Raw genomic sequence first — 13,496 nt, forward strand, 5'->3', positions numbered from 1 at the left:
GACCCTCTGACAAAAGAAATAAAGATCTGGCCCCTTTTAAGGGGACTCATGTTGGACACCTAACATTGATGCACCCCAAAGTCATTGGTTCATTCTGAAAAGCCTCCGCCCTATTGGCAAAAGGCAACTTTTTAACCGTCCCAGGTACAGTTAGAATTCACGGGCAGCCGATTGCCTCACTGGTGAGCATGCAGCCGAGTGTTGGAACCGCGTGACACCATCCAAGGAACTGGTGACTTTACAAAACACTCAAGTGATTGGCGTGTGCAGGGTGTAACTAGGTTGATCTGCTCACAAGCTGGTGATTTATACAGCAAAGGCCCGTTGCTTTCTGTGACCCAGCCTCTGAGGGAGAAGACGACTAGTGGTTTCTCCTTTTTAAAGAGACAGAAGATCATTTCTCCCAGTGGTGAACACAACCAAACCCCCCCCCCCCCCCAAGCCACAATCCCTCACCAGCTGGTTTAAAACAAGAGCAGCGATTAAAACCAGAAGCTGGGTAGCACCTTGCAAAGTGCCCTATGAGAAGGTTCTGTGTTTGTGAACGCCGGGTCAGGCACGCTGATGGGTGGAGTGAAGGGAGACGCTAGACACTAGGAGTGAAGGGAGATGCTAGACACTGGCCTAGAAACTGCTAATGTTTCTGACCCCCTAAGTGAGGCATTTCTTGGGCAGGCCCTGCTGGATCCCAGCCCTGCCCTGGAAGGTATTCTAGAGCCCCCGTGGAGAACCTCAGTGCCAGATACCCCCTAAAAGTCTTTTAGAAGCAGTAAGGGAGAAATGGATCAGTCCATCCTCAAGACATCAGACAGCCGAACAGTTATGAATACATGGCGGGTCTCCTTCCCACGCCCCCCCATGCCGAGCGCCGAAGAGCCAGGATCCAGGGTGCGGAGGTAGCACTGCAGGTCACTGCACTATTCCCCTCTGAGCCTGGAGTGACGAGGGGTCAGGGCCGTGGAGATAGAGAGAGAAGAGGACGCGTAACCGTGGCTATTAATAAATAAGTTCCCAGGAGCAACCACTTCAGGAGCCTTGGGGGAGCCCGAGGGTCCGGCGAGAGAACCGTGGCCGGCGCTAGCTGTTTCCGAGTCCTGCCCACGTCAGTCAGTTGATGGGCTCGTACTGGGAATGGCGCTTCCTCCGTGCGAACAGCACCACAAGGCCTCCCGCCAGCAGCAGCACCACGGGGGTGCCCAGGGCCACAACCACAATGGCCATCACGAGGGGAGAGAAGGCGTCTTTCGGGGGCGTGCCGAAGCCAAGCAAGGCAGACCTGGGGGAAGCAGGGAGCAAAGGAAGAGGCTAGCCAGCGACGAAGAGGCCGGTCTGGGCCAATCAGCGGAGTCCCATGGCCTCCTTCCTCCCACCAATGGGGACAGAGGATGGCCTTGGGGCTAAGGCACCGGACTTGGGAGACCCGGGTTCAAATCCTGCCTCTGCCCTGCAGGCCAGTCACTTCCCCTCTGTGCAGAGATAGTTGGGGGGAGTTTGAAGTAGCCCGTGGCAGAGGACACAGGAAGCTACTTGGAGGACAGGGAGAAATGAGGCTCAGTGACTGACCTTTCCAAGCCACAGGCCTGTCGGGAGGGGGAGTGGGGCAGCAGCAGCCAACTACAGGGAGCCAAACAGAGGCCTTTAGCCTGGAGATCTCCAGGGCAGGGGCTGCACATGTGCAGCACCTAGCACTCTGCAGGGGTAGTGGGTAGAAGACGGGTGGGGAGATACCACTCAGATAGGCGGGGGAGCAGAAGGAAGGTACCACTCACCAGCTCAGGTAGCCCTTCTCGGCGTAGACCTCCCCGTCCTCACCGCCGAAGGAGATATTGATGGCAGCGATGTGGTGGCTGCGGCCCAGGCCCTCCCCGAAGTAGGCGTGCGCGATGCTGGGCCCTGGCAGCATCCGGTTGGCTGTCTGCAGGGGGTGGTAGCGGCAGCGGATGGCGTTCTCCCGGCTGGCCTCCCTGGAGCCGTACGCCGTCGTCTTCCACTGGAAGAAGCTCGGGCCGATGCTGTCGTTGCGGGGCTCGGACACCAGCTGGGCCATCTGCCCCCACCCAGAGAGAGGGGAGAGAGCAACATGTTAAGAGGGCAGACGAAGCAAGGGCATGACGACCAACTGCTTTCACGCTGGAGCAGGGGAGCTGGGAGCCAGGATTCCTTCCAGTGCCCAGGACAGAACCCAGAGAGCACATTCTGCAGGTCAAAGTTGAGTGCCAGGAGCCAGGACTCCTGGGTTCCTTTCCCAGCTCTGGCACTGACTCAGGCAAGTGACTTCGCTTTCTCGTGCCTGGATTTCTCCCATACAAGCAGGCTCCTAAGGGAAGTTTCAGAATAGCACAGACAGGTTGTAGAAGCCATAAACAAAACACCGTGGGGACAAATATTAGGTGAAGGGCCCTTTGCTGACCTTAACATTTGAAGCTTGAGAATTAGAGCAGTCTGGAAAGTCTCCATCAAAGACAAAAATTCCAACCCAAACAAGCAATGTTTCTCAGGAAGTTTTGTTTTCCAACCAACCTGGACTTAAATCTGCGTGTCGTCCCCTGCCAATATCACAACCTCTTCAGGTCACTAGCACCATGCAGCACCAAGGGCCTCCACCTCTACCACTTGAGCTAAAGGAGGAACTCCACTCACTGTCACTGGTAGTAGACTCTTATCCTCAATATATGCATCAGCCATTAGAATGGGACACCCCCCCCCCAACATGGGTCATATTCACTCCTGCTCCAGCCTCTTCCCTCCCCATTCTATTCTATATCGGCTCCTACATGGTGCCCATTACCACGGGCTCCTAATCGGCCTCTTTCTAGGCAGCTAGATGGCTTTCAGCACCCTAGCGCCCCCTAGCCCTCACCTCAAAGATGGTGGGCGTGTACTCGTCATCAATGGACCGCACAGACTGCAGCCTCTTGCGCCCGCCTTTCTCCTCCACCGTGACCACCTCCAGCATGAAGCGAGAACTGTTGCCGCGCGGGGCCACGTTGTCCATGATGAACTCCACCTTGGAGCTGTTGGCGGTGTGCAGGAGGCGAGGGAGGGGGCCGTCCCGGCCACCCTGCTCGTAGGCAGTCACCTGGAGGCAGAGGCATGAGAGGAATAGCAGTCCAGCAGGCCAGGACTCAGAACTTACAGGGTCTGCTCCCAGCGCTGCCACTGACCTGCTGAGTGATCTTGGGCAAGTCACTTCCCCTCTTTATGCCTCAGTTTCCCCCCACACCCTCCCTTGTCCATTCAGGTTGTCAGCTCTTACAGGCAGGGACTGCATCGTGTCTGTGCAGCACCCAGCACTAGGTGGGTATCCAGTGCTACCATAACACAAGTGTTACAGCAAGGATATGGGGGACTCGTCACGACACCCCTTATAACTTCATACGCCCTACAGCAACCAGAAGGAGCCTACGGCGATGAAACTGTGCCAGATTATCCAGCCCAGTGGCGTTACCATTGGAATAACAATGCACTTCAGGCCCTGGAGGATTCGCCATCTCTTGCAGCCTTTAACTCAAGCCTGGATGTCTTTCTTCAGGAGACACACTAGCTCCCCCAGAAGTTATGGGCTGGATGCAGGAATTGCTGGGCAAGGTTCTCTGGCTTGTGTTCTACAGGAAGTTCGACCAGAGGATCAGAATGCCCCCTTCTCACCTTAATCTATGAACCTTACGAACCTTCTCCAAACAGTCCTGGGGGCTGAGAGAAGGTCAGAGAAACCATTGGGTCTTGCTGGGCCACTGGGGAACCAGTGAGGAGTGGCCCATCCTCTGGGGAACGCTCTCACGCTACAGCACAGGAGACTGGGAGCCAGGACTCCGGGGTTCTATTCCCAGAGGGCTAGAATAGGGGGTGGCTTCTGGTAGTCGTGCAGCAGGTCCCAACGCAGCCCCGCCTAACCATGGCCCTGCTGTAAGCTCAGGGAAGAGGCCCTTTCCCCTACTTGATCAGGAAGAGGTGAGGGAAAGGGTATATATGTGGGGGAGGGGGAAGAATGCTGTTTGGGGAATGCCAACAGGGCTGGGGAGGGGACCAGAGAACCAGCACAGGACAGGGAGAGGGTCAACAGCAACAGAGGAGAGGCAGCTGAGAGCCCGGCAGGGGGCTAGAGGGGTGCATGGAGGGTGTGTAGCATATAGCCAATGGCACAGGGGGTATAGCCAAGAAGGCCCAAGGGGCCCCAATTCAGAGCTCCTGGGAGGCCTCCCATCAGTTTCAGTGGGCATTGGGTCACACCCTTGGACGGCTAGCAGCAACAGACTCCTCTCCCGGGAAGGAAGTGGGGCGGGGGAGGGCTGCCTCACCTGGAAGGAGATGGTGCCATTGTGGAAGGCCCCCCCAGGGTCCGAGGTGTCCACCCCCTGGAACTTAGCCGTGAGGGCCGTCTGGTTCACGGTGTGGTTCACGTTCTGCCAGGAGAAGCCAGCCAGGTCGTAGGGGGGGTAGAACGGCTCCTCCTGCCCCTTGGAGAGGGCCGACACATTGGCCCCGTTGTACTCGAACACCTGGGAGCAGGAGGGAGAGGGGCCTCGATTTGAATTGGAAGAGACTTTAAACACACACACCCATGCACGTGCATACTTGACCCCAGTCCCTTGGCAATGCAGGGCACCATGCATGTTCCACCTATTTCCCCTGACTACTGAGGGAGGCACCAAACCCCTCCCCCTCCTTTCATCCCACCTGCATGCTCACTGGGGCTTGTTCCCCCCCCAGGAAGGAGCTGCCTCCTGCCAGAAGTTTAAAGGCACAGCACACAGGCTAAGAGGCAGCATAGTTTCCCCAACTTGCAACCACAGCAGGGTTCCCACCCCAAGAGAAGTGGTGGGCACCCCTCCCTCCCCCCCCGGGGAAGCAGATGGGGGACAGCACACTGGAGAAGGCTGCACAGGGACAGCCCCACATCAGGCAGCAAATGGGCACGAACAGAGGGCAGCCAGATGCCCTATGTGGCAGAGCTGAATGCCACCTTCTAGGACCAGCTGTGCCGGGAGCTAAGCAGGTGGCTCCTTCGGCTCTGACCCAGCCTCCCCCCCACCGCCGCCCCTGACCTTGGTGAAGACGACAGCGGTGGAGTAGACGACGCTGCCGGGCGGCTCGATCCAGATGGCCCCGGCGGGGGAGGCCGAGAGGAGCTTGGTCCAGTTGACGCGCAGGGCGCTGCTCTCGCTCCGGGTGTAGAGCAGCAGCACGGTGGGCGCCCCGAAGCTGCTCCACACGTAGTGCAGGGTGTTGTTCCGGCCCACGGCCCGCACGTGCAGGAGGTTGGCGGAGGAGCTGTTCGAGCCGGGGACGGACTGCAGGGTCACCTGGGCGGTGGGAGGCAGAGAGCAGGCAGGGAATTATTCACACACACAGACCGTTCCTGAGCTCATTAGACTCCGCTCAGCCCGTGCCCTGCTGGGCAGTGGCAGGACAAGCTTAGACCAGGATTGTCAGCCTTAGACTCCTTAGGGTCACTGGGGATCTGGAGCTCTGCATTATATTGGCCCGTTAGGGTCCCAGACAGGTAAAGGCAGCCTATTACCACAGCATCTAGGCCTGAGAAAACCTTTGCTGTGAGGTAGCGAAGTATCCACCCTTTTACAGATGGGGGGAAACTGAGGCCCAGCGAGACTAAGCGGCTTGCCTGATATCACACAAGGAGTCTGGGGCCGAGTTGGGAACTGCGCCCAGGTCTCCCAAACCAGAGGCTCGCCCCTAACAACTAGGCCATCCTTCCCCGGCAGACAGGGCTTCACCTCCTCCAGGAATGAGGTACAATCACTCACTCACACACACACACACACACACACACACACACACACACACACACACACACACACACACACACACACACACACACACACACACACACACACACACACACACACACACACACACACACACACACACACACACACACACACACACACACACACACACACACACACACACACACACACACACACACACACACACACACACACACACACACACACACACACACACACACACACACACACACACACACACACACACACACACACCATTTTGAATACAATAGACCCCACAGGTACTAAACCCAGTTCGAGACGGTGTCTCCTAATTCCATCAGGTTTGCGCCAGATATCGTCAGTCTGGCACACAAGGCTCCAGATGTTAAGAGTTGGAAGAGACCCATCGAATCATCCAAGCCATCTAGACAGAGCTCCCATCATCAAGCAGCCTCTGGTTTTGTGGTGTGCTTCACTTCGGCCAAAGTATCTGACCGAAAGGAGCAGAATTTCAATAACCAAGGGAAGGGAAGGACATCGATTTTCAGTTTTTTTTCTGATGCAGGGGAAACGGGAGAATCAAGAGGTTTGTGGCTGGTCTTGCTTCATTGCTCTGATTACACGGGACAGACGACAAACACCCCCCAGGCATAACATAAAAGCCTTGTCGAAACCCACCAAAAAGTTGTACCACTTCACCTATCCCAGGATAGCTGAAGCCATACAAGTGTGGAGGCGGCATACCAGTATAAATGGGATGATGTCTAACTATTCCTCTATGGGAAGGGAAAATAGGCGATACCAGTACAAGGCACCTCTACACCAGTATAACTACAGCCACACTGGGAGGGTTGTACTGGTATAACTATATTGCGAACAAAAAACAAAAAACAAAAAATCAAATAAGTTCAAATAAATCACACCCCTAACAGAGTTCTATTGGGACAAGCACGGTGGTTTCATAGACCCACAGAAAGGTAGGGCTGGAAGGGATCTCAAGGGGTGATCTAGTTCATCCCCACCCCCCAAGGCAGGACTGGGTAGAGCAGATCGAAGACGAGGTTTCCCTTCTTCCAAGCGATATCAAAACGAAAAAGGAAAGTCCCAAGGAGCCAGAGCGCTTTGCAGAAGCGGAAGCCCCACAGTTGCTAGCCTGGAGCCTGCAGGCTTAGAAAGGAACCAGCTCAGCAGTTCCACTTCCTGCTTCGAAAGGGCATGTCAGGGAAAGAGGGAAACTCTCTGTAAGCAGGAGTCATTCCCCTGTGAGTCACCCAGTGAGAGGCCGGCTGGGGAGAGCAGACTGCTGTTGACAACCAGGAGGGCACTGGGAGGAGAGGGTGCTTATAGCTGGCCTTAACAAGGAGGAGTGGGGGGTTATTCATGAACTACAGGGGAGGGATAGCTCAGTGGTTTGAGCATTGGCCTGCTAAACCCAGGGTTATGAGTTCAATCCTTCAGGGGGCCACTTAGGGATCTGGGGCAAAAATCAGTACTTGGTCCTGCTAGTGAAGGCAGGGGGCTGGACTCTATGACCTTTCAGGGTCTGTCATAACTATAAAGGGAAGGGTAACAGCTCTCCTGTGTACAGTACTAAAATCCCTCCTGGTCAGAGACTCCAAAATCCTTTTACCTGTAAAGGGTTAAGAAGCTCAGGTAACCTGGCTGACACCTGACCCAAAGGACCAATAAGGGGACAAGATACTTTCAAATCTTGGGGGGTGGGGTGGGGGGAAAAGGCTTTTGTGTGTGCTCTTTGTTTGAAGTTTTTGTTCGCTCTTGGAACTGAGAGGGACCAGACATCAATCCAGGTTCTCCCCATCTTTCTAAACAAGTCTCTCTTATTTCAAACTTGTAAGTAAAAAGCCAGGCAAGGCGTCTTAGTTTTACTTTATTTTCTCAACTTGTAAATGTACCTTTTACTAGAGTGTTTATCTTTGTTTGCTGTACTTTGAACCTAAGACAGAGGGGGGTCCTCTGAGCTCTTTAAGTTTGATTACCCTGTAAAGTTATTTTCCATACTGATTTTACAGAGATGATTTTTACCTTTTTCTTTAATTAAAAGCCTTCTTTTTAAGAACCTGATTGATTTCTCCTTGTTTTAAGATCCAAGGGGGTTTGGATCTGTATTCACCAGGAGTTGGTGAAAGGAAGGAGGGGGCAAGGGTCAATTTCTCCTTGTTTAAGATCCAAGGAGTTTGGATCTGTATTCACCAGGGAATTGGTGAGAGGTTTCTAAAAGCTTCCCAGGGTAGGGAATGGTGGCAGCGGACCAGAACTAAGCTGGTAGTTAAGCTTAGAAGTCCTCATGCAGGCCCCCACTCTTGTACCCTAAAGTTCAAAGTGGGGATACAGCCTTGACAGGGTCCCTTCCACTTCTATGAGATAGGTATACCTCCATATATTATTTATTTATAACTAATATGCCCCAAGAACAGGACCTCCAGACACTTGTAGGACAAGCTCCCCCCAGCACTCACTGCCATATTGAGCGCATCTTCTGGGACCCCCCCACTAGGGGCCGACAGGGGTCTGCCTGAACCAGTCATTCCCTGCCCTCTCTCTGCTGGTCGTCCCCCCGGGGACACCCTCAATTATTACTGCCCAGGCCCCCATGCGGTGCCATTAGCAGGGTTCTGAGCCCCCCCCCCTTTCTTCAAGCTGCTTGTTTGGGGCTGCCAAGCTACAGGCCTCTGGTTTATTTCACTCCCCGGCTTGTCTCTGGCCCAGCTGTAGGGAAGGAGCATTAGGAGCCGCTGGGCCAGGGTAAGAAGCCAGCTTCCTGGAGAGCCAGCGCCCGCCCTCCTCCCCAGAGCAGGGCAGCTTGTTCCCCTTACGGGACTCGGCAGAGGTTGCAGCAAGGAAGGCAGGGCAGGGCGTGGCGAGGCGATGGCACACTTGCCCAGAGAGAAAGACCTCAGCCAACAACATCGGGGGGAGGAGGGGATGCAGGTCGAGCTAATTGAATGAATCCAATCAGCCACCCCCATCAGCCCCGCCACAGCCTGCAAAGCCAGGCACTGGCCCTCTCCCTGCCGATCCCCGCCTGCCCGGTCTCTGCCTAGCCCCCCAAGGCTGAGCGGTCCCCTCTTTGCACGGATGTCCCCGGGGGCCAGACCCCGGAAGCATGAAGCGGCTACAGCCACTAAACCTGCTTCTGCAGCAAACCCCCAGCCCCCCCCGCTCACCTTCCTCCGATAGCCCGCAGCGTCCCCCAGCAGGCAAGAGACACTCGCCAGCAGCCACAGGCCAGCGAGCAGCAGGCGACTTCCCCGCAGCATGTTTGCTACTGTGTTGCAACTCTCGCCTCACGTGCGCCTGCCCGGCTCGTCCCGCCTTAAAGGGGCAGGGCGGTCTGCTCTTAAAGGAGAGGACGGCTCTTAAAGGAGCCGCAGCCTGAAAAGAGGGGAGGGGAGGGGAGGGGAGGGGGATGTAGCCCAGTGGCTCTCAAACTTTTGTCCTGGTGACCCCTTTCGCATAGCAAGACTCTGAGTGCGACCCCCTTTATAAATTAAAAACACTTTTTTATATATTTAACACCATTATAAATGCTGGAGGCAAAGCAGGTTTGGGGTAGAGGTTGACAGCTCGCGACCCCCCCTGTAATAACCTTCCGACCCCCTGAGGGGTCCTGACCCCCAGTCTGAGAACCCTTGATGTAGCCCGAACGAGGCTGTTCTCACAGCTCACTCGCATACTTGATCTGGCGTTTATTCAACATCTGTCATCCCAAAGTGCTTTGATCCAGCTTGCTAGGGCTCTGAGCCTGGGCTCAATGCACCCGCGGGTGCAGCAGCCAGCCTGCCTCCCACAAGGCCCAAGATCTAGGCCTACATGAGTATGTCTACACTGCATCGTAAATCCGGGTCTGGGGACCCGAGCTTGTGGACTGGGTGTTTCCAAGGCCACACTTGAGCATCCGCACTGTCTTGTAAACCTGGGCTTACAGTGGCTGGACCTGGGTCTCATGACCGTGCTACTGCATCCACACTGCACTACGCAGAGCTCCTGACTCAGGTCTGCAGCTCGAGCTGCATCCACGCTGCAAAATGACAGGGCTCGGATCCGAGTCACAGCAGGACTTGGGCTCTTGCTGATTGGAGTCGGACTGATTTGTTTGCAGAAGGAAGGGCGGGGGGGCTTTGGCTCAAACCTGAGTCAGAGCCCAGGCTTAGTGTGCCATGTAGACATACCCTGTATATCTGCAGGGATCACTCCCCCCACAGCTGAAATGCAGCCACCTCTGGCTGGAACACCACAGCTGTGCCATGTACAGGTGGCAAAAGACAAGCACACTGACCTTGCTGCCATGCATACCTTCTGTTAAGTTTTCCATGGCAGAAACTCAGTAGCTGCAGCACAAATAGAAGGTGAGCTGTGAAGCAGTTAATACGACCTTTATTGGGAGAAGCGGGGACTTATTTTCTTGAACAACTTCCCATGTCTCCCCTTTCAATGGTCTTGCATTACCATGGCCTATTATTATGTATTATTGGCATTGCAGCAGTGCTTAGGAGCCTCAGCCATGGAGCCTACCCCATGGTGCAAGGTGCTGTACAAACACAGAACAAAAAGACGGTCCCTGCCCAAAGAGCTTCCAATCTAAGTATAAGGCAAGAGACCCCAGGTAAATACAGCTGACAGGGGAGCACAAGGAAACAATGAGACAAGGTCACAGTGGTGGGCAGTGGTCTCAGGCCACCAGCCACCTATTCATTGTCAAGGCATAACAGCAAAGGAATCTCTGTAGATCAGCTTCTCTATGGGAATGCGAGGACTGCTCTACTCAGCTTCATGCACGGACAACACTATTTTGTCTGCACACACAAGTAGCTCCGATTTAACTGAAACTGATGCAAGCTAAACTGCTCTTAGCAAGCTGTAAACTGACTTACGTATGCCCACATGGGCGTTTGCATTGGTTTAGCTACATTGTTTTTTAAATTATAGTTAAATGGGTGCAACTTATGTCTGCTCTATTCTACAGAGGTTCTTATACCACACTCATCATCCCCACAGTATCTGAGCGGCTTCCCTTAGTGCACTAAGCAATGCGTATAGGTAAGGCCTACGTTCTGGTTGCAGGAACTTTGGCCTAGATCCTCAGAGGTAGTTGTGAAGATCTGGATGACCTTTAAAACTAGAGTAATAGAAATGGGATGAAATTTAAGAGTGCAAAGGCATGTGCTAGGAACTAACAACAAGAATTTTTGCTATAAGCTGGGGACTTATCAGTTGGAGGCAACAGAGGAGGAGAAAGACGTGAGTGTATTGGTTGCTCACAGGATGACTATGAGTTAGCAATTTGATGTGGCTGTGAAAAGAGCTAATGCAGTCCTAGGAAGTATCAGGGGAGGTATTTCCAGTAGAGACAGAGAAGTGTTAGTACTATTAAACAAGGCCCCAAGTAGACCTCATCTGGAATAGTGTGTGCAGTTCTGGTCTCCCATGTTTAAGAAAGATGAATTCAAACTGGAGCAGGTGCAGAGAAGGGCGACTAGGATGATCCGAGGAATGGAAAACCTGCCATATGAGAGGAGACTCAAAGAGCTCGGCTTGTTCAGTCTAATCAAAAGAAGGCTGAGTGGAGATACGATTGCTCCCCATAAATACATCAGAGGAATAAATACCATGGAGGAAGAGGAGTTATTTAAGTTAAGACCAACGTGGACACAAGAACAAATGGATATAAACTGGCCATCAACAAGTTTAGGCTTGAACTTAGACGAAGGTTTCTAACCATCACAGGAGTGAGGTTCTGGAACAGCCTCCCAAGGGGAGCAGGAGGGGGAACCTAATTGGCTTCAAGACTGAGCTTGGTAAGTTTATGGCGGTGATGGTATGATGAGACTGGCTACAATGATATGTAGCCGATCTGTGACTGCTAGCAGCAGCTATCTCCAATGGCTGGTGATAGGACACTAGATGGGGAGGGCTCTGAGTTACGACAGAGAATTGTTTTCCAAGTGTTTGGCTGGTGGGTCTTGCCTATACGCTCAGGGTCTAACTGATCACCGTATCTGAGGGGGGGGGGAATTTTCCCCTGGGTCAGATTGGCAAAGACTTTTTTCACCTGTCTCTGCAGCATGGGACCCGGGTCACTTGCACATTTAAACTAGTGTAAATGGTGAATGCTCTGTAACTTGAAGTCTTTGAATCATGATTTGAAGATGTCAGTAACTGAGCCAGAGGTTAGAGGTCTATTACAGGAGTGGCTGGGTGATGTTCTGTGGCCTGCAACGTACAGCAGCTCAGATTAGCTGAACATGATGGTCCCTTCTGGCTTTAAAGTCTATGAGTGAATGGGAAAAAAAGACAGTTTTAGCCCTGAGCAGCCTCCTCTCCCTCTGCTGCCTTTAACTTGGATCTTGTGTGCCCCATCCAAAGAAAAGAGAGAGCATATTAACACTTCTGACAATGTAATCCCTCTTCTCTTGACATGCTTCAAGCACACTGTCACACATGCTGCTCAGAGACTTTGGCTGTAAGTGAAGGAGAAAGGGGAGGTTTTAAGGTGAAATTTAAAGAAGGGAAGGGAGACAGTCTTGGAAAGGAGAAGGGGAGGGTTAGATGGATGGGAAAGCACAAGAGCACCCTGCAACTGTGCAAAGGGGAGGCGCAGAGGTGTGTGGAGATGGATTTGAGATTAAGGGGAGTCAGAAAGAAGTCAGAGGTCTGGGTGGAACAAGCCCATGGAGAGATGGGAATTAGGTGTGGAAGTGGACAGGAAGCTCAGCTTCTTGCAGCTGGGAAATCCACCTGGAATATTCTGGACCCTCCTGTAGTTTAGAGATGTATGGTGTCAAATCCCTAAAGATGGGACCCAGAAAGCGGACATCAGGCCCGGTCAGCTTTAAATACATTTGTATTGGCACAGCCTGATCCAGCAACAGGTTGACACACTAAACATGGTAGCTAAGGAAGCACAGACCCCATCAGGTTGCCTGAAATTGAGCAAACCGTTCAACGAGCATTAAATACACCCCCCCCCGCCCCCAGGAAATACACCTCATACGGATTTGAAAATCATTTCAGAGACCCTGTAAATTGTGGGTAATGAGGAGAGAGCACAGATCACAGCCATGGCATGGCCACATAGCACAGGGAGCGTGTCAGGATGTGGTTCAAGGGGAGCAGTGAAGCCTAGCACATGCAGTTCCTAAACTGGTGTTAATACACATGCATGGATGGGGTTGCAAGCATGGAATTCTTAGTCCCTTCCTGTGAAGTGCTGCTCCCTTAAAATACACTTTGGAGGATTTCAGAGCACATTACAGGGAATATATTAAGCCTCAGAATCTCTACCACAATGGAAGTATTACCCCCTGGAGAAACTGAGGCACAGAAAAGTGAAGGGACTTACCCCAGGTCACAAGTCTGTGGTAGAGTTGGGAATAGAACCCAGCAGCCCTGATTTCAGGATCCCTTTGCTCTAAAATGCAAACCATACCCCCGGCCTCTACATTGGTGGATTTACATCAGTGTCACGCATGCAGAAACGTGAGTTTTTTCAAATAAAAGCTCCAACCTAAGGTGGCTATTTGAAGTTTCAGGTACTATACATCAACTTTCAGAGGGATAGCTGTGTTAGTGTGTATCAGCAAAAACAACGAGGAGTCCTTGTGGCACCTTAGAGACTAACAAATTTATTTGGGCATAAGCAATTATATAATTTTCATATAGCCCACAAAAGCTTACGCCCAAATAAATCTGTTAGTCTCTAAGGTGCCACAAGGACTCCTCGTTAGT

The 13,496-nt window shown here is 52.9% G+C and overlaps 1 protein-coding gene across 1 annotated transcript; it reads right to left on the reverse strand.

The window, feature by feature from the left end:
- Positions 1-1,107: 1,107 nt before the first annotated feature.
- Positions 1,108-9,028, reverse strand: GLMP (glycosylated lysosomal membrane protein). Its single transcript, XM_065420525.1, has 6 exons — positions 8,936-9,028; positions 5,046-5,303; positions 4,299-4,499; positions 2,861-3,079; positions 1,770-2,047; positions 1,108-1,276 (listed from the first exon to the last, which is right to left on the reverse strand). Exons 1-6 carry the CDS (start codon positions 9,026-9,028, stop codon positions 1,108-1,110), a joined length of 1,218 nt encoding a protein of 405 aa, XP_065276597.1.
- Positions 9,029-13,496: the final 4,468 nt, after the last annotated feature.

This window comes from Emys orbicularis, chromosome 20 (assembly GCF_028017835.1).
Source record: "Emys orbicularis isolate rEmyOrb1 chromosome 20, rEmyOrb1.hap1, whole genome shotgun sequence".
Classification (NCBI taxonomy): Eukaryota; Metazoa; Chordata; order Testudines; family Emydidae; genus Emys; species Emys orbicularis.